Source organism: Sceloporus occidentalis, unplaced genomic scaffold (genome assembly GCF_023333645.1).
Source record: "Sceloporus occidentalis isolate IW3139 unplaced genomic scaffold, rSceOcc1.0.p SCAF_3, whole genome shotgun sequence".
NCBI classification, from domain to species: Eukaryota; Metazoa; Chordata; class Lepidosauria; order Squamata; family Phrynosomatidae; genus Sceloporus; species Sceloporus occidentalis.
Window position 1 is genome coordinate 125645920 of NW_028316983.1, and position 20062 is coordinate 125665981.

A 20062-nucleotide genomic window follows, 5' to 3' on the forward strand; every position below is an offset into this window, starting at 1 on the left:
ATGCCACCCCACTTTTTAGGGGGGATAGAGGTGGTTTTGCCACATATTTTGTCCCCTCATGGGCCTTTTTATATCCAAGCCAATCCCCTTTCCCTGATTCTCCTTTCTCTTGTGTCCACACACACCTTCCCTTCTGGATGTTGATTTGCTGGAGGATACAGGTGCTGATTTGCTAGAGGAACATCTGTCTGAGATCCGAATGCTCCGCCAACGCCTAGAGGAGTCCATTTGCACCAATGACCACCTGCGAGAACAACTGGAGGCACGCCTAGCCTCAGTGGTAAAAACTAATGGTACAAGAACAATCTTCATCACTTCCTCATGGTGGGGGACACTACATATGGTAGTGCAACAGATCACCGATATCTAGTTTCACATCCATCAGCAACCCCTAGCATACAGTAGGTCTAGAAGAAGAAGGAAAAAGAGTTGAAAGTAGAAGCAGTAGATTTACATAGGGCTTTGCATTCCACAGACTCACAAATAAGTAAAAATTATAGGAGGATCCTAGCAGCTGGGAAGCATATTGCTGGAAGAACAAATATATTCACATTCCATTTTGATTCCACATTAAGATAATTGTGGAGACACAGTTTTAATCTTGTAAGAAAAAGGCAAAGGGCCATTGGGGCCTACATGCACAACCGAAATCAGGAAGTAGTGCCTGAAGGCCCACCAGAAAGCTTCTCCTTTGGAGTTCTTTAAGCAGAGGCTGGATGGCCATCTGTCAGGGATGCTTTGTGAGTTCCTACATGCAGGGGGTTGGACTGGATGGCTCTTGTGGTATCTTCCAACTCTATGATTCTATGAACTAAGACTGACTGCCATCAGAGGCCCTTTGAATGAAGACATAAGAGAAGGCCTTCCACAGGGGCATTTCTGGAGGTGTGTGGATTGCCTGGGGTGACACTTCAGAGTGGGGTAGGATAGTTGTTCACCATCTGTCCCAAGACAAGACAAGGCATCTCTGACCCCTGATAAGATGGGGTACTATTGCAACTTGGCAGCCTATCCGGGGTCTAGCAGGGCTGCTGGCCACCAGGAAAGAGGATGCCAAGGGCAGGAGCAATGATGGTCACGGACTCTTGTTCATGCCACCATCACCTCTTTTTCCTTCTCAGCTGGCTGCCAGCTCACAGCAGCCATCCATCAGGAGTGCTTTGATTGTGTATTCTTGCATGACAGGTGGTTGGACTGGATGGCCCTTAGGGTCTCTTCCAGTTTGGTGATTCTATTCTCCTACTACCATTCATGCTTCTCTGCTGCCTTGGGCTCTCTCTACCTTGGCCAAGAGAATCCAAGACAGTGGCGGCAGAGAGCCAGTTGCAGCCAAGGATTAGGGTGGCTCCATCTCCCACTCCATCCTCAGCTGTGCTCTCCTCACTGCCGCCTCTGCCTCATGCTTCTCTGCTGCCTTAGGTTCTCTTGACATTGGCCCAGAGCTGAATTTGTGTGCTGGGACAGGGAGCAGGCCAAGTAGATTTTACCAGGCCAAAATAGCTGTTAATAAGAGGGGGACCTAGCTGCAGACTGTGCCACAGGTAGACAATCCCCTGGAAATGTTCTTCCCTGAGGTGTTCTAGCTACTCTACATCTCTACTAAAAGCTAGAGGCTCCTCCACAGGACTTTGGTAGTCCTGCAGGAAAACCACAGCCTGAATTTTCAGTCTCTGGGTCTGAGGTAAGAAAAAAGAAATAGAGGTGAGAGGGCACCAGGCTTTTTGCCATTCCCCTCCTGGGACAGCAGTTGCAGTGCTCTTCACAATCCAAAGAACTTCACAAATTCAGAACAGTTTGGTGGTAAGCCCTCTGTTTTGTTGCATCAAGGTGATTTTCCATCTTTTTTCTCCTGCAGCTATTTTTGGATAGGCCTACAGGTCTTCCCCAGAGTCTTGTTTTGAGTGGTGGGTTCTGAAGTTCCCAGACTTCTACCACATTCTTAGTTAGAATTCAAAGATATAGCCATGTAAGCCTGTAGAATCAGTATGTAGAGAGCTCTTGTAGCACATTTGAGACTAACTGAAAGAAGTTGACAGCATGAGCTTTTGTAGACTTCCTGAGGAAGTAGACTGAAGTCTACAAAAGCTCATGCTACCAACTTCTTTCTTTCAGTTAGTCTCAAAGGTGCTACAAGATCTCTACATACATTCCTAGTTAGTTATAGTGGCTCAGCTATAAGTATAAATAGGCTTCTCAGATGGTTTTATCAAAGAGATAAGTGGAGCAGTTGGTAAAAGGCTCTTTAACAAATGTACAAGACCATTTTTGACAAATCTCTCTCAACGTTTTCCCTAGAACTAGAGCGCCTGCAGGCATCACATTCAAAAGTGCATGATGGCAAAGCTGCATTGGAACAGCAGAGAATTGACCAGCAGAGGTTGCAGGAAGAGATCCGAGGCAAACAGCAAGACTTCATGCAACTCCAGAAGGAGTTCCTGGCTTCGCAGATGAACAACTCCAGGTGAGCCAGACAGATTTGCCTGCAGGAAACTGCTGAAAGGAATAGTAAGGAAAAAAGGGTGATAGAGACTAAACATCTTTTTGTTCTCATGTGGAAATGCAAGTTGGTTTGGGGCCTTGAGATAGAATCTTTAGCGCATCAGTGGTTGAGGAAAAGGTTTTGTGAGGTTGGCCAGTGGTTGAAGGAGGACACACAGTCAAAGCACTCCTGACAGATGGGCATCCAGTCTCTCTTTAAAAATTTCCAAAGAAGGATAGTCCACACCCTACAAGGCAGTTTGTTCCACCGTGGAACAGCAATTACACTAAAAAAAGTTCTTAATGTTTATGTAGAATCTCTTTTCTTTTAATTTGAATCCATTGGTTCATGTTCTAGTCTCTGGTGCCGCAGAAAGCAAACTGGTGCCAACTTCCGTAGGACATCCCTTCAGGTATTTAAAGACCACTATTGTTTCACTTCTCAAACTTTTTTATAAGCTCCTTAAGTTGTTCTTCATATGGCTGGGTTTCCAGATGTTTGACTACCTGGTTGCGCTCCTCTGGACACATTCCAGCTTGTCAATATCTTCTTGAACTGTGGTGATTAGAACTGGACACAGTATTTTGCTATTTTTACTGTTGTAATCCGCTCGGATTCCTTGAGATTAAGCAGAATATAAATTATTATTATTATTATTATTATTATTATTATTATTATCATCATTATTCTAAGTGAGATCTGGCCAAAGCAATCTAAATGCTATACGCCTGTTGATGCAGCCCGTGCATTGGTTTTTGTTTTGTTTTGTTTTTGGCTGCTGCAACACACTGTTGACTCATGTTTACCTTGTGATATACTAAGAGCCCTAGATCCTTTTTGCATGTACTTTTTGTCATGTACAGGAATCTTTTAATTCAGAAATCCAGTCTTTCAGTGTTACTCAGAAAAGCTTTACTGAGAAACTATAGATGTTTGCCACAGACCTGTGAGTTCTGCTTTCTTGAGGTTCAGAATGCACGGTCACTGCCACCCAAAGATCCCATTATTTTCCACCCCACTGAAAATATCTCTGTTGGTTAGGATCAGATCCAAGAAAAATGAACCTCTTATTGATTCCACTACCTTTTGTTCAATGAAATTGCCTGCAAGGCTAGTGATTATCAAAGGGGCAGAAGTCTTCAATTATTACTGTCTCTCCTTTTTTAATATTTAATCATTTGTTTTCAGAAGACATCTTTCAAATCTTCAGTCTGGCTGGGGGTGGGGGGTCTATAGTAGACACCCACAATGATGTCACTGTTGTTTCTCTCCCTTTAATTTTTATCCAAGTGGTCTCAGCCTGTTCCCTTCTAAGTCATGGATCTCTCACAGGTGTGTAAATCCTGAACATATAATGCTATCTTCCTCCTTTCCTATTTGGTATATTTCTTTGCAATTTCCATCACTGCATTCCATGAGACCCATCCCATCATGTTTTAGTAATGCCTATTAAATCGTATTTGCCTTCCTGTGTTAAGACTTCAATTTCATCTCATTTATTTCCCATGCTCTGTGCATTAGTGTAGAAACAAGTAAGATTCTGAGTCATTCTCTATAGCTGATTCCTTGTTTTCTGCTGCTTATGTGTAGGTTCTTGTAGTATTGCCCCAAATCTCCTTTTATCACTGAGGCTATTGTTCCCAGTACTTTATACTGTCTCTGTTCCCCATGTAATTCAGTTGAAAGCCCTCCAAATACAATTTGCAGGACTTCTAGCAAATGTATTATTTCCAACAGCTGTGAGGTGCAACTAAAAGTCTATCATGAAAGTACAGGCCATGGTCCCAGAACCCAGGTGTTGTTGTTGTTGTTGTTGTTGTTATTATTGGCACCATCTGCAGAGCGAATTGTTCACTTCTAATATTCTTCTCTTTGTTCTTGCGCTACATCCTTCTACAGGAAGGAGTGATGAAATAATCACCTATGCAATATGTTGCAGTATGTTGAAAGCTACATTTTGCAGTATCATTTGTTACAAAGTGGATTAATGGGCAATGGGCTTGATGAGCTTTCTTAGCTTTTTTATTACATCATGGATCTTCACGTCTGGGAGAAAGCATAGGTCTCAAGACATCTTATCAGGCTATTAGCACAACCTGCATGCCCCATGCAATATTTGGGGTCCCCATATTTTCATATTTTATATATGGAGCCAGCATATTCTTAATGACCTTTTGGAACACTACATGAGGTTTCCAGGAGAAAAAAATGCAATGACCTTAGAACATGTGGAGGAGCCAGGTAATAATACAATCAAAGCTAAATGGGTGTACTAATTGCCCCCTTCCTTCCCCCAAGTCCTCTGCATTTCCTCTTGCACCAAGAGACCAAGGAGGCCTCATTGCACTGAAGTAGTAACCCAGTTCTCTCTGCTTGCCCCCTGCTGTGCTTCCTGTCAACCTCCCTGTCCATTCACTGGGGTTGCCCTGATCCAATCACTGTTATCACTCTAAAGTTAAAATCCTCAACCAGTCCAGAATCCTATTGTCACTTCTTGGGAAAGAACATCAAGTATTTGTTACATTATAAGATAGTACATCCCCAGAGGCTAGTTTTCAGCTGTAAATAGTTGCCTCAAAAACCTATCCTCTTGTGCTCACGGTATGCATACAATTGTCCTATGCTGTGTTTTGTGTATGAGCTGTGTCACCTTTAGACCTCAGTTTAAGCTACTCCCACTTTCTGTGGTCTACTCTTCAGACCAGTAAATATTGCCCTCCTGAAAAATCCCTCCACTATCCAGTTTCCATATTTCCATTTCGGTTAGCTCTAAATTTTGGGCCTGTGTGAATTGCTATTGTGTGTTTGTGATTTCACTCTGCATTTTTCTAAATAAAACCATCTTAATTCACCTAAACCTTGAGTTCTCCTCAGCTGTTACTGGCATACACAGATGGTAATGATCCTAAAGGTAGCCCAGAAAAGCTAATTTACAGAACATTTAAAGTAACACTGGTATACTTGGTGTGGAGCCTCCCAAATCTCCCAACTTTCTTTGGCTAAAACTACTGCTTCTGTTCTGGACAACAGGGAATCACCTACTACCACTATACATCTCTTCCTCTGGGAATTGACAGTAGCTCTTTCTTCCATAAAACCCTCCTAGGTCACTTCTGTGACTTCAGAGGTATGAGGCTCTTGTCCCTGGGCCTCATAATCACTGAAAAACATAATCACCTCAAAACAGCAAAGGCATCAACATATTTCCTTTTGTCTATGGAGGGCCATGATGGGTTTCTGGCCAAAGGAAAAGGCTGTGCATACACAGACAAAGGACACTTCTCTAAAAGTAAAAGATTCCCATTGTCTGAGATAATCAAGCCAATTGTCTGAACGTTTACTCCATCTCCCAACCATTCTTCTCTTCTACAAAACCAATGAGCAGTGAGTTCATCCATTCATTCCAAGATTATTGCCCTGGGATATGGAGTATATATACCACCATTTGGTCTAGTCTGAGACTGGATAGACACTATGTTCATTGTACTAGCCTGGAGAAAAGAAGGTTAAGAGGTGATATGATAACCCTGTTTAAATATTTGAAAGGATGTCATATTGAAGAGGGAGCAAGCTTGTTTTCTGCTGCTCCAGAAAACAGGACCCGGAACAATGGATGCAAGCTACAGGAAAAGAGATTCCACCTGAACATTAGGAGGAACTTCCTGACAGTAAGGGCTGTTCGACAGTGGAATGCACTCCCTCGGAGGGTGATAGAGTCTCCTTCCTTGGAGGTCTTTAAACAGAGGCTGGATGGCCATCTGTCAGGGATGCTTTGATTTGGATTTCCTGCATGGCAGGGGGTTGGACTGGATGGCCCTAGTGGTCTCTTCCAACTCTACGATTCTATGATTCTATGATTCTACTAGACTCCTCAATAAGCTGGCCACCCCACTTGCCAAGGCGGCTATTGAGCCATCTATGTTCCAGACGCCCATCAATAGGAACCACACATCATTCTCTGCTTTTCTCATTCTCCCACCTTTGCTTCATCAGTTCTTGTGTGTGTGTGTGTGTGTGTGTGAGAGAGAGAGAGAGAGAGAGAGAGAGAGAGCTTGTGTGCATACTGCTTATTTTCTCAATAAAACTACAAAACCTATTTGGAATTGCCTCTGGAGTTCTGTGTGATTTGCAACCAGTATACAAAGGGTTAAGATCCCAAGGCCCCAACCAAAATATAATTTTATTTGAGCTATTAAAACTCCCCTAAACATATTAATTTCTGGGTGCCCTTCTGGGTTTCTAGGATTTTGTGTAACAACTCCATGATCAAGCATGTGGCTTGGAATAGCATAGCAGACAGGGAAATCCTTTACGTTACACGGAAAGCATGAATATTATCTATTGATTTCATGTTTTGCTTTTTACTCCGGTGGGACAAAGTATGGCCATCCTCCATATATTGTCGCACCGCAGATACCATGATCCTTCACCACTGGCTATGCTGGCTAGGGCTGAAGTGACCTTCTAGAAGGCCACATGTTCTGTCATTAATTTACTACGTATTTTTATTTTTTGCATCTCTTTGAAATTTTTAGAGTATATCATCTATAAAATATTCATTATTGCTGATATATGACTTCAAGTCAACTGAAACTTATGGCAAGCCTATCATTGGGTTTTCTTGGCAGGATTTATTCAGAGGAAGTTTGTCATTGCCTTCCTATGAGACTGAGAGTGTGTGACTTGCCACTCACAGTGAGTTTCAATGGTTGAGTGGAGACCAAGCCCTGGTGTCCTAATCCAACACTCAAATCATTACACCATGCTGGCTTCCCCTAAAATACTCACACATAAATAATAAAACAGATTGTGATGATAATGATGAAATCTAACATTAAATGTTGGGACTGCTCAGGAGACATATAAAAACAGATTTTTAAGGAGTGGGTGTGATTACTGGAAAATTATCTTGGGAACTCAGTGCCATTAGTATGTTAAAAACTACTGGTCTGATGCCAATAAAGAACTGGATGAAAACAAATATGTTTCTGCTGTTCCAGAAACTAGGGCATGAAGCAACAGTTGCAAACTATAGGAAAAGAGATTCCACCTCAGTGTTAGGAAGAACTTTCTGACAGTAAGAGCTCTTTGACAGTGGAACCTACTCCCCTGGAGTGTGGTAGAGACTCATTCTCTGGAAGTTTTTTAAAGAGAAGCTAGATAGCCATCTGTCAGGGGTGTTCTGATTGTGTGTTCCTGCATGGCAGGGGTTGGACTGGATGGCCCTGGGGGTCTCTTCCAGCTCAATGATTCTCCTATTCTGTGTTGAAGCTGAATCCAAACAAGACAAAGGTGGTCCTGATCGGTAGAAATAGGAACTCAGCTTATGCTGAATAGGGTCACATTCACCGCTTCTGAAAATTCTTGATTCACTGTTTGGTAAATTGCTTCTGTATTCAGCCTTGACTGTGGAGGTTGCTGTAATCTGGCCAAGGTGACATGTATCATGCTCACATCTCACCTGAATTTGTGTAATGCACTCTACATGTTCTGCCTTTGGAAAGTGTTCAGAAACCAGCTGATCCGAAATGCTGCAGCCAGACTGTTGAGCATGGCCAGTTAAAGGGAGCATGTGGCTTCTTTGTAACAATAATATCACTGTTGGGCACAATTCACTATGTTATCTACGGCCTATAAAGCCCTATGTGGCTTGAAGTCAGGCTATCTAAATGGTCCCATATGACTCTGACCAGGCCTTGCAATTTTTGGGTAGGATGTTCTCTTCATCATGCCACTGTTTGGTGGAGACAGGAGAGAAGGCTGTCTCAGTGGCTGCTGCCAGTGTCTCATTTGGCAATATAACCATTAACCTTAGTGACTGGATACATGGATGTTACAGACCAGAAGTAGTAACTCCAGGTCAGGGAATAAAGAATATATTTATTTACTTCTGGGATTTTCTGACTTTTGTATATATGATGGTGTCATCATGTCTGCCTGCAATACACATTTAAAAGTATGACTGCTGCAATCTTCAGTTACTCCACATTTCCACTTTCATATGTTGCCTAAGAAGGGAGCTCTGATTCTTATGGCAAACTAAGCCATCAGAAACAGGTTGTGAATTTCTTTAAGATCGCAGAAAAAGAAACATCTTGTTTATTGGAATAAGAAAACATGTTCGTTCAGTTATTCATATTAAAGAGGTATATTTTCAGGAGATAGTTTTAAATATTAAAAATTGCTATTCCTCATATTATCAGTTATATTAATTGTATTCACAATGCTGTTTTTTATAAATACTGCATTTGGAACAATAACCTATCTTTATTTCATGTGTAATTTTTCGAGTCTTTCTTCTTGTAGGCTTCAAGACAGAGTGGCAATACTTCAACAGCAGTGTGAGGAAAATCAGCTCTTCCTCCAAGCCCTACAGGCTGAATTACGTGTATATGAGACATTGTGCCGTGTGCCACAGCAGAAAGCAACCACAGGTCTCCACTGGATCTCCTTTCCCTTCCTATTCACATTGCAGCTATACTGCAACATGCTGATTCCATCTCATATTATCTCAGAAATCATGGCCAACCAAAATATCATTAAAGCTTATGCAAATTTATAAATCCTTCCAAACATCAGATTAGGTATTTCAAAAAGCAGAATATGGGAAAGAAACCAACATAAACATTAGCCTAGATGCAGTAGCTGGAATGTCTTTCAGTTTTCAACTCATAATGGAAGCTTAACCATTTTGCAAACTGAATGAATTAGTTACTGGCTGATGTTGCAGGTATCAGATTACACCCAACATTTTATGACAAAAAAGTTCATTCTGATATTGACGATCTCCATTTTGAGATAAGAAGTAGTCCTTAATGTATGCTTTCAGAGTCACATGGACAGGAAGACCTAGTACCGACAGATGGTGTGAACAAACAGGGAAGCCATGTCATTGGTCACCTAAAGGACTACTGCACTCTTCAGAAACAGATTCTGGAGGGCAAGAATCTGATCCACAGGATGGCATCACTCCTGCAGCCTGCACTGGAACCACGGAACAGCAAGGTAATCGATAAGGCAGATAGTTGGAGTGCAGATTGTTCCTCCTGAGAGTAATTCTGAACCACTTAAGTGCAGTCCCACGTGTGGCCACAGAACACTGGGCCTGAAACAGTTATTAGGGTGCATCTTAGCCTAGTTTGTGAAGAGATGAAAATCCTCTTGCTGCTTGTAGCTCATTTTAGGGCAGGTGGCACTCTGGGCATTGTCACTAGACACCTGTCTTTGCTCTCACAGGTCTTCTATATGGAAGTCATCAAGCAACTGCTAACTAATGCTAGCTGTTTGCACCAGATCCTGGAGAAGTCAACTACCATCCTTTCAATGTTCTGGAGAGGACCACTCCACATGCCTCAGATCTCTTCTCAAGTATGGCAAGCAGCAAGTAGAAGCTTCTTTTTTCTACCACAAAGTATTTGATAGCCCCATACTCTTCTGCTTTCTTTGAATTCACAGGCATCATTCTGTGAAAAATCAGTTAAAATCCATCTTCATACTGTAGTGAATGGTGAAACTAAAGAAATCAAGGGTGCAGCTGAAGCCTCCCTGTGCCTCCAAAGTGGTGGCATTTGCCCTTGTATATGGGTGTTGCAAAATGCCCCTAAGCCAAGCTAAACTTTGGGAACCAGACATATTTCACAGCTCAGACCTTTGTGGATGCTCCTGAGGCAGTGAGCCTTGTTCTTTGAATCTGATCTTTGTTCCTTAATCTTGTTCTACTCACACTAACTCAGTCTGTCTTTTTTGGGTATCTAGTTGAGGCATAGCCTGTGGGCTGACTGGAACTCCCTTCCTGTCTGTTTCCTGTACCCCATGCCTGAAACCTTATTCCATATCTATGCAAAAGTCTAAAGCCCTTCAAGTTCTTCAGTTGAGAATAGGAAAACACAAATACCATATAGTGCTCTTATCCCTAGATGCAGAAGGGAACAACACAAAGGACTCTGTTTTTCTAATTTTTCTAACCAACCAGCCATTTCTGCACAATTGGCTTCCCTTATACAGGATGAAACTGCTGTGGGAATGGAAGCTTTTTATGCTATTGCTTCCAAACTCAATGAAGCAGAGTAGCAGTGGTTGAAGAAAAAGGAGGAAATGCAGAGCTGGTGGAGTTTAACAAGAGTATGAGCACTTGTTATCAACTTTGGTTGATATGCCAACTGTGACCCTACCTGGACAAGGAGTACCTTGAAGCCATTGTACATGCGCTGGTTACCTCTTGTGTCAACCTCTGTAATGCTGGCAAATTCAGGTTCGACCATATAACACCTGTTTTAAAAACCCTTCACTGGCTGGTACAGTGTCAGGAGCGAGACCCTACCCTTTTGAAAAGAGCATAACCTGAAGGTTCAACAGAGAGAGACTTTTGTAAAGAAGGGTAATAGGAAGAGACCAGACCAGACCAATTTGTCTTACAAAACCACAAGTTCTCAATAACTCTGGCATCCAACTTTTTGTAAATGTATAGGTTACCATATAAAAAAGTTCCCCACCCATATAAAAATGTAAATGTGTTTTTCCTATGAGCAGTGTAAAATGTACAGTCCAGTCACAAAATATTAGCCTGACTTTTCTCTCTCTCTCTTTTGACCATCCATATTTAGTCTTGTCACTTTGAAAATAATAAAAGTATTCTTCACAGGATCAGTCAATGAAGAATGAGATCCAGCTTCTCAGAACCAAACTGGCCGAGCAAGAAAGTCACCTGCAAAGTAATAGGGATGTCAAGGAGAGCATGGAGCATTTCCTTCTCACTCACTGTAAGTGACTTCGCGCCTTATCACACGAGGGGTTTTGCAGCTCAGATCCGGAATCACTGCGGGTCCAGCCATGCGTATTCACGTTATAATGTGACGTATTATCAGACATGATTGCTTTCTATGGAGTAGTCATTCCGAGGCAGATCCACAGTCAATTTGGGGTGACTCCTCATTTTTGTGAATTTGGTAACAAGCGAATTCACAAAAATTGTTTCCAAGCTCACTTCAATTTCACTTCGAATTGGTCTGGTGTGGAAGATCACCCCGATCTCGCCCCCAGTGACCCCCTGCGACCTGTCCCATCATCTCCTGGCTGCTCCTTCACTCTGATCTTGCCCCCAGTGACTCCCTGCCACCCGTCCCATCATCCCCTGCCTGCTCCTTCACCCCGATTTCACCCCCAGTGACCCCCTGCCACCTGTCCCATCATCTCCTGCCTGATCCTTCACCCTGATCTCGCCCCCGTGACCCTGTGACCCCCTGCCACCTATCCCATCATCCCGCCTGCTCCTTCACTCCGATCTCGCTCCCTCTGGCACCCTGCCACCTGTCCCATCATCCCCTGCCTCCTCCTCCACCCCAATGAAGGATGACAACTAAAAAGGGGGCAGGGAAGGATGACAGCATCCAGAGCCCCACTGAGTATGCGCAAAGATGCCAGTTTGAATTATTGAATCCCTCTGGTATGGCAATAGAAAGTGCAAACTAAGGGAGCCCTAGTGGCACAGTGGTTAAATGCCAGTGCGGCAGCAACAAGGTTGTGAGTTCAATCCTAGGTTTGTAAGATTAACTCAGCCTTCCATCCTTTTGTAGGTCGGTAATGGTAAAATGAGTACCCAACTTGTTGGGGACAATTAGCTTAGAGACTGTAAACTGCTTAGAGAGTACTGAGTTCATTGATAAGCAGTATAAAAATGTACATGCTATTGTTAGAACTAGAACTCTAGAATAATTTTCCGGGGGGGGGGGGTACTGAAAGTAGCATGTTGGTTACTTCATATGAAAGTCCATTCTTGTATGTGGAAGGAGACATCATGTATTGATTTATTCCCTGTCACTACCCAGGCTACACAAGGGTCACATGATAGGAAATAAGAGAGATAATGCCCTGCTCCCAAGTCTGCCCCCCTCCCCCCAATTCATAGGAGTTTATCAAACGGGAGGAATTTCTCTTAAATTCGAATGAAAAGAAAGTGGGGTCAGAACACATTCACTTAAAGTCGCTAGTTTCGCGCAATTACGTGAATACGCATTGCATTTGAACTGGCTCCCCATTGCCCGAAAATAGCATGCCATTGCCTGAATTTGTGTGTGGCAGTCTATCACGCAATAACATGAAACCACATGATTGCATTCGGACTGATTTCCCATTGTGTGTAGTGGGTTATCACGCAATAACGTTAAACCCCATGATTGCGTTCAGATTGCCATCGGATTATACTTCCAATTTCCCTTGTCTGATAAACTTCCTAGACAAGTAAATTAGGAGAGAGAAAGCCAAAGGGAGAAAAATGTATAGGACAAGGCTGAACCAAGAAGAAAACAAAGCTTGCAACTGCTAAGACTGAATTTCACCTGCATACAAGAATGGATTTTCACAGTAAATTTCTAATGTAATACTATATGCAGCAAAGGTGACATCCTGTATTGGAATATACCCCAACTTACAGTTTTGAAGGATGGGGTGATGGCACTTAAAGTGGTAGAATCTGCTGAATGACCCTTCTGCCAATGGCAGCCTCTGCAGAGGCATATTTATCTTCCAGGGCATGGTGAATGTTGAGGGATTTGACCATGCTGCTTCCCTGCAAATCTCTCCTAGAGGGGTATTGGTGGAGAAAACAGCTATGGTGGCTGCTGATCTAGTAGAGTAGACAATGACCTGTGAGCATTTTGGTAGGTTTAGAGATTTGTAGGTTATGAAAATATACATACTTAGCTGCTGTACGAAGTACCTAAGGGACTGTATGCACTGAATGTAAATTTTCAAGGCTCTATGCACATTGAGCTTATACCAGTTTCTCAGTGGAGTGAGAAGGATGAGAGCAAAAAGGAAGGAGATGGATTGATTGAAAGCAGTGAAAAACAGAGTTTTCTGGGATCCAAAGTTAAACTGACCTGAGTCTGAACCAGGTGAACAGAGAGGCTTCCTAGCTTGGAGATTCTTCTGGCTGAGGTGATAGCCATCAGAAAAAGGACTTTGAGTGAGAGCATTCTAAGAGGAATGGAATGCAAGGGATTGAAGGGGGCTTTAGAAAGTGCCCTAAAAACTGAATGGAAATTCCAGGTAGGGAAACAATGGAGGAGCAATGAGGAGCAACTCCCTGAGGAACTCCTTGACGCAAGGAGAGTATAGTTCCTCATTTTGACAATGAGGAAAAACAGGCCAGAGCAGATATTTGGCGCCTTGGCTGCAAGAACTCTTAAGATATTAGACAGTTTGGTCCTGGAACGATACTAGCAAAGGAAGGTTCTCCAGATTGTTTCATGTATTTTTACAGCATGGGGCCGCTATGAATAACCCTGTGAGAATAGCCCAAATTTAAAAATGAGATGTGTTTAATCTCCAGGGGCTCAATGAAACTAAGCTGGGTCTGGATGAAGGATGAACCCCTCAGAGAGATGGCCTTGGTAGGAGAGGTGCATGATGTCAATGAACTACAGTTTCCTGGACCAGTGTGGAGCTACCAGCACCATTTCTACCCTCCCCAGCCTTCCTGAGAAAGCAAGTTAAGGGTATAGGAGAGAAGGCATAGTAGAGGTCCTTTGGCCATGAAGCCGGTAGTGCATCCTGAGCTGAGGAGTTGAAAATCCAGACATAAACTTTTTGTGCTTGGTGGTGCAAAGAGGTCTTCTATTTGGAAAGGGCAGATAATTTATCTAGTAGAAGACTAAGGAAGCTAGGCTCCACTCATCTAGGTATATGGTGTGACAGCTGGGGAAGAATATCTCTGTGTTCTGGACAGCCTTGATGTGGTGAGCCACTAGGGAAAGGAGGTGAGGCTGTGCCCGTTGAAAAAGGAGCTTGCCCTCTTGATAGTGTGATCAGGAACCTTCTTGTTTGTTGCTGCGCACCTTAGCCACTACTGAGTCTGTGTGATTCAGTACATATTGGTCCTTGATGATAGGTGCAAAGTGGACTAGCACTTGGCAAATCACTCTGAACTCCAGGCAGTTAATGCTGTGCTGAGGTGCTCCTAAAGTGTATGCCCCACCCCAACAATCTGGCATCTGTTGTGACAATGACTCAAGGAGGATCCCTGAGTGGAGATTGTGAGGGAGGACTTTACCTCCAGAGACTCTGATCAGGAGATGTTGTTTGGAGGCTATTCTGTTCTGATGTGGGAAAGGTAGCCACTGTAGTGGCCTTCACTGAAATGTAGTCCAGCAAACTATGTAAATGGAGAATATCATTGATCCCTGAAGGCACATAAGGTCCACACATGCTAGACATCTGGTTGTCTTTGCAGTTTGGGACAGTTTGGTTATCTGCTTTGACAAGAGGAAGATTAGGCTTTGTAAAGTGTTTATTCGGGGCCCCAGATGTAAGAGTCTCTTAGACTGAGTTAGGATACCCTTTTTCATGTTTACCAGGAACATGTAGCTGGCTTTTGGCAACCAACAGTATCCAAGAGATCCTGTTTTGTCCAGGGGAGAGATGAGAAGTAAATCAGATCATCCAAATGGGTATAGACATGAATCCCCTAGATGCACAGAAAGGCCACCACCAACACCATCACTTTGGTGAAGACCCTGGGTGCCAAAGGTGAACCAGAAGGAAAGGGCCTGGAAGTGTTTGTTATGGGGGGGGGGGCATGAAGTAACTTGCTGTGTCTGGGGAAAATAAGAATGTGAAGATAAGCCAGAGAGATACTCACCCTGGTATAAGGTCTCCTGAGAGACTCCATCCTGAACTTGTAGGTGTACAACTGTTCAAGTACTTGAGGTCCAGGACAGAGTGTAGATACCTTTTCTTTCTGGGCACCAGGAAGAAGAGGGAGCAAAAACCTCGAAACTGTTGTGTGCCGACTCTATTGCCTCTTTAGTTAGGCAATTATCAAGGCCATCAACCATCTTCTATCTATTGAAGGGGACTTAAGAAACTGGGGAGGGAAGCAACCAGTGAGAAGGTATGTGGTGTATAGTCTCTTGATCAAGGGAAGTAATAGTGCCACTCTATTCTGCTTTGGCCAGGCCCCATCTGGAATACTGTGTCCAGTTTTGGGCACCACAATTCAAAAAGGATGTTGAGAAATTGGAGCGTGTCCAAAGAAGGGTCTGAAAACCATGCCTTATGAGAAACGGCTTAGGGAGCTGGGGATGTTTATGCTAGAGAAGAGAAGGTTAAGAGGTAATATGATAGGGATGTCATATTGAGGAGGGAGCAAGCTCCAGGAAAAGAGATTCCACCTCAACATTAGGGGGAACTTTCTGACAGTGAGGGCTGTTTGACAGTGGAACACACACCCTCAGAGTGTAGTGGAGTCTCCTTCCTTGGAGGTCTTTAGAGACTGGATGGTCATCTGTCAGGGATGCTTTGACTGAGAGTTCCTGCATGGCAAAAGGGTCTTGGATTGGATGGCCCTTTTGGTCTCTTCCAACTTTATGATTCTATGAAGAGAGGGAGGAGAAAAGGGCAGAGAAAGGCTTTTCTTTCTTTTCTTTTTTAAAGGAAAGAAATAATGGGAAATGAAGAATCAATGGAAAAAGTGCTGAAGAGATTGTTGAAAGAGGAAAAAAAAATGCTAGGGCCCCTAGAAGAAAGCAAAAGAGAATCCTAACCTAGGCAAGGGAAAGAACTGGGGGTGGACCAGGATCAGGATACTATCTCTCTTACTTCTTGTGACCCTTGCCTAGCCTAGGCAGCATCAGGACAATGTAAGACGTCTCCTTCACCACATAGAGAAACAATTTTCCATTCTAGGCCCAATTTGTCATAGAATTCTCTGAACATGTTGGATCCAGAATAAAATGGCCATTTTTTCACTTCTTTCTCCATTTGCAATGTTGTCATGGTTGTGGGGGTCCCCCTCTTATGTATGCCATGTTTTGAGGCAGTAAATGGGTGCAGAAAAAACAAGACATATACATAGCAAGCTTAAATCAATTTACTAGCTCCTCCCCCTCAAAGAATCATAGATTGTATTTAAATATAGGAACCTATGATGGCCCTCCAGCTCATACCAAAAAGGCTTGGTTTTTTTCAAATGTTCCAGTCAAACACTCAAAAAGCCTGGATGTACTTTTTCCTCACTGAAGAGGCAAGCAAAGGCTTTCAGTCTTGATTCTACTCAAAAGAATTTGAAATGGCCCTCACAGATCTGGCCATTTTTTGCTTAAAACTGTAATAGTAAATATGGAAAATAGCAATAGCATTTACATTTGTATACCGCTTAATAGTGAACTAACCACTCTCTGAGTTACCAAGTGCCCCCAACAAGCTGAGTACTCATTTTACTGACCTATGAAAGGATGGAAGGCCTGGGGATCAAACCCACAACCTTATGGCTGCAATACTGGCATTTAACCACTGTGCCATCAGGGTGCTACATTGTTGGCAGTCCCCTCCTTATCAGCTATAGTTACTGAATCTTAAACTAGTGTACGTCTAATTACATATTCACAAAGGGAGATCTTATGGCAGGCCTGCCACAAAAGGCGAGGAGATAGGAGGGGAACAAGTAGAAGAAAATAATGATTTGTGTTAAACTGTTTCTTTGTTACAGTGACAAGAACATATGATGTGCTGAGGAAAGCAAAAACTAACCTGGAGGTACATTCAACTGCACGTGGCCCTCTGATGATGCAGGTGACCCAGGTAACAGAGGACTGTGGTGGAGACAGGCCATGTTAAGCTAGAGGTGCCATTGACTCATTCTGTTAGGCATGAAGGACTACAAGGCTTCCTCTGAAGCTACATCTTCTTTGATCCTATTAGGCAAGGCCATATACTCTTTTAACACCTCCAAAGTGATGCTGGCAAGTGTCATATAGAAAAATGAAACTATTATCACTAAAGCTCACATTACTGAGAATGCACACTTCTCATAAAACAACACTCTTGACACTTTTCCTAGCAGAGGAGGCCATCTCTTATGGACAACAGTGATTTTGTGATTAAGAACATGGTGTTGCATGGGATATTACCCTCTGGAATAAGTACAGAATCTGGGATGGGGCTTATTTGCTCTGAGAGGGAACAAGCAGCCTTGTGCTGCCTACTCTTAGGCTGTACCCCACCCTCTTCTGTGAGAGGAAGTGTGCTGGCCTTGCTATTTATTTATGCTACTACAGTGTGCCAGCATCATACGCAGGTGCACCATATGCAGCTTTCAGCTTATGCTGAAAGCCGTGCACCGGAAAAAGCAATGGTGCACATGCCACATGCACGAGACCCATTATTTTCAATGGGGTTCGAGCATTTGCAGAAGTTCCCTTATGTGGTGTGTGTGTGTGTTTCCAGAATGGACACTGTATTTGTAAGGTAAGGTTATGTTCACTCCAGCGTGCTCTTACTAGCAGTAAGTGCCTTCAGTCCCGAGCCTGCTTCAGATGAGAACTTCCAACTCTAATACCTGATCTTGACATAAAAGAGGATCCTGGCATTCTGTTTGTACAGCCCACTTCTGCTCTACAATCTGAATAAATTGCTAGCTGCTGCTATGGTGCCAATACAAATGCAGTGAATTTATTTACATACCAGCGGAGCAGAGCACTGTTCTCTTCGTTTCTCCAGCAGGTCATAACTAAATAAATCTCAGCAAAGTTTCAATAGTTTCCTTGGTGGAAGGAAATTTTTCAGCTTTAGTTTTAAGAATGTTTAGGTTTGCTTGCTTTGTTAATCTTGGATTTTGCTGTGCTTTTTGTTCTCTTTCCAACTTGCAATGTAGGCAGACATACTAATTAGCTGTGCTTTGTCTGACTTGTAAATAAAAATAGAATCTGTTAGAGTTAGAGACAGTACTGAACATTTTCTAACTTAGTGCAATCTTGTTTGTGGCTTGCATTGAAGTACAGCAGAGAAGTGTGGGTTCAAGGAGTATTCTTTGTGCTGTTCCCTTCGTTTTGCAGTCACAAAGAGAAGCAACATGCCTGTTTGCTGTTTCTATGTATCTTGATTGCTTGGTTAACCATTAGCCAGCCTAATATATCAGGGATGGGCCTTGTTCAGCCATCCACTGCAATTCCCCAGCAGCCTATCAAATATTTGATGCCACTGCTGCATCCATATTATAGGGCCTGGAAGAAAGTGTTTAGAATTTAAAATCTGAATCAAGGATGGCTTCTGCTTACTCCCCTTTAGTAACAATAGCCTCTCATGGACAATAGTGACAGCTGTTGAGCATGGCCAAGACAGGAAAAGGGTGGGGAAGTTGGAGGGGGAAGAATATCAGCCCTAATACCTCTGCTTTGTGCACTGTCACTTTAGGGAATTGCCCAACAACCTACACCAATTTCTGCCATCATGTGACCACATCCTACCATGAGGCATGAAGGCAATGGAGCCAGGTCCAGAAAAAAAGAGAGGAAGAAAAGCTCTACCTAGTTCTTAACTGCTATCAAAGGGAAGCATCAGAAACAGCATAGCAAGTATTAGTTTTCAGAATTTACCCTGGAAGCTACCAATTCCTGCTGCTTTAAGGAGAAAGCTCTACAGTATCGGGGGTATGGCACAAAACCGCTTTCTGAGTGACCTCTCAATGTGCTCTGGAACAACTCTGCTGCAAGATACTGACCTGGAACTTATTTGGAAATGCTCCAGCCACCAGTGCAATATTAGAAAGAGATGGAGTACTGCTTCCATACTACTATCAAAAAGAGTGTTCTAAAAATCCTGAGCTTGGACTCCAAAGCTGCTCTAGTATGACTTGTTGAGACTGCCAATTTGGGTGCAGCTTAGACAGTTCTAGCATTTTCCTGCACAAATTTATTTATGCTGATCCAATTATAAATCAGGGTGTGTCATATACTATTAAGACTATATTTACTTTACCCCACAGATGTGTGGCCTTGACATATATGTGTGAGCACTGGATTACTGAAGAAGGGAAGATGAGATGGTTCTCTTAGCCAGCTTCAACACCCTTCAGCTATTTATTTTCATTTTCTCAAGTTCCCTCTGCCACCCCCACTTTTCAGCAGATATTATCAGATTCCCTTGCCTACGTCAGGATGTCATATGATGCCTTTGGTTTAGGGTGAACATCAAAACAGTAACACCAGTTAATATATAATGTAAACACAATTTTTGAAGGGGTCAGGAAGATCTTCCTTATAGCCTTTTATAGTCCTATATGCTATAAACATGACCTGAGAGGCTGAAAAGGGGGTGCAGGGAAGAGGTTCTGCTTAATTTTGTGGAAATAAATCTAATCTTTCCATTTTATGATCTGAATTCCCAATAAAATGTTTTTTTAAAAAAAATGGCTGAAGCTTGCATGTATTGGGAATTGCCCACAAACTTTCAGTTTTGCTGTTGTTGTGTAGGATCAATCTACAGAAGTTCCTGAAGAAGCCATCTCTACATTCAAAAATCTTAAAAATAAGTGGTTGCAGCACATTTCAAGGTACTTTTTGATGAGATGGATTATCTAGACCCGTTTTAATGACACTGAGAAGGAAACCCCTGTCAATTCTCATGGACTATGCAAATTTTGATACCATTAGTCATGATATCCAGATGGCCTGTCTAGTTTGAGCATTTGGGACACCAGGCTGCCATGACTGTTTGCTACCTTGATGGCTGGTGCTCAGTGTTATGGCTTAGGGGTTACTATTTGGGCCAGAAGCATTTATCCTATAGGCTCCAGCTCATCTGAAATGC

General features: G+C 42.9%; 1 protein-coding gene across 8 annotated transcripts in view; it reads left to right on the top strand.

The window, feature by feature from the left end:
• Positions 1-19662, top strand: part of LOC149316715 (myomegalin-like) — a 149519-nt gene extending 129857 nt beyond the window's left edge. For 6 of the 8 annotated variants that reach the window (XM_089516093.1, XM_089516094.1, XM_089516092.1 and 3 more), the window contains 8 exons: positions 162-293; positions 2296-2461; positions 8786-8913; positions 9309-9484; positions 9716-9859; positions 11121-11238; positions 16965-17056; positions 18668-19662. In XM_089516093.1, the coding sequence (XP_089372219.1) occupies positions 162-293; positions 2296-2461; positions 8786-8913; positions 9309-9484; positions 9716-9859; positions 11121-11238; positions 16965-17056; positions 18668-18709 (998 nt within the window). In that variant the 3' untranslated portion in view covers positions 18710-19662. The remainder of the gene's footprint in view (positions 1-161; positions 294-2295; positions 2462-8785; positions 8914-9308; positions 9485-9715; positions 9860-11120; positions 11239-16964; positions 17057-18667) is intronic. The other 2 variants (XM_089516091.1, XM_089516090.1) reach the window with 2 other exon arrangements.
• The last annotated feature ends 400 nt before the right edge of the window (positions 19663-20062 follow it).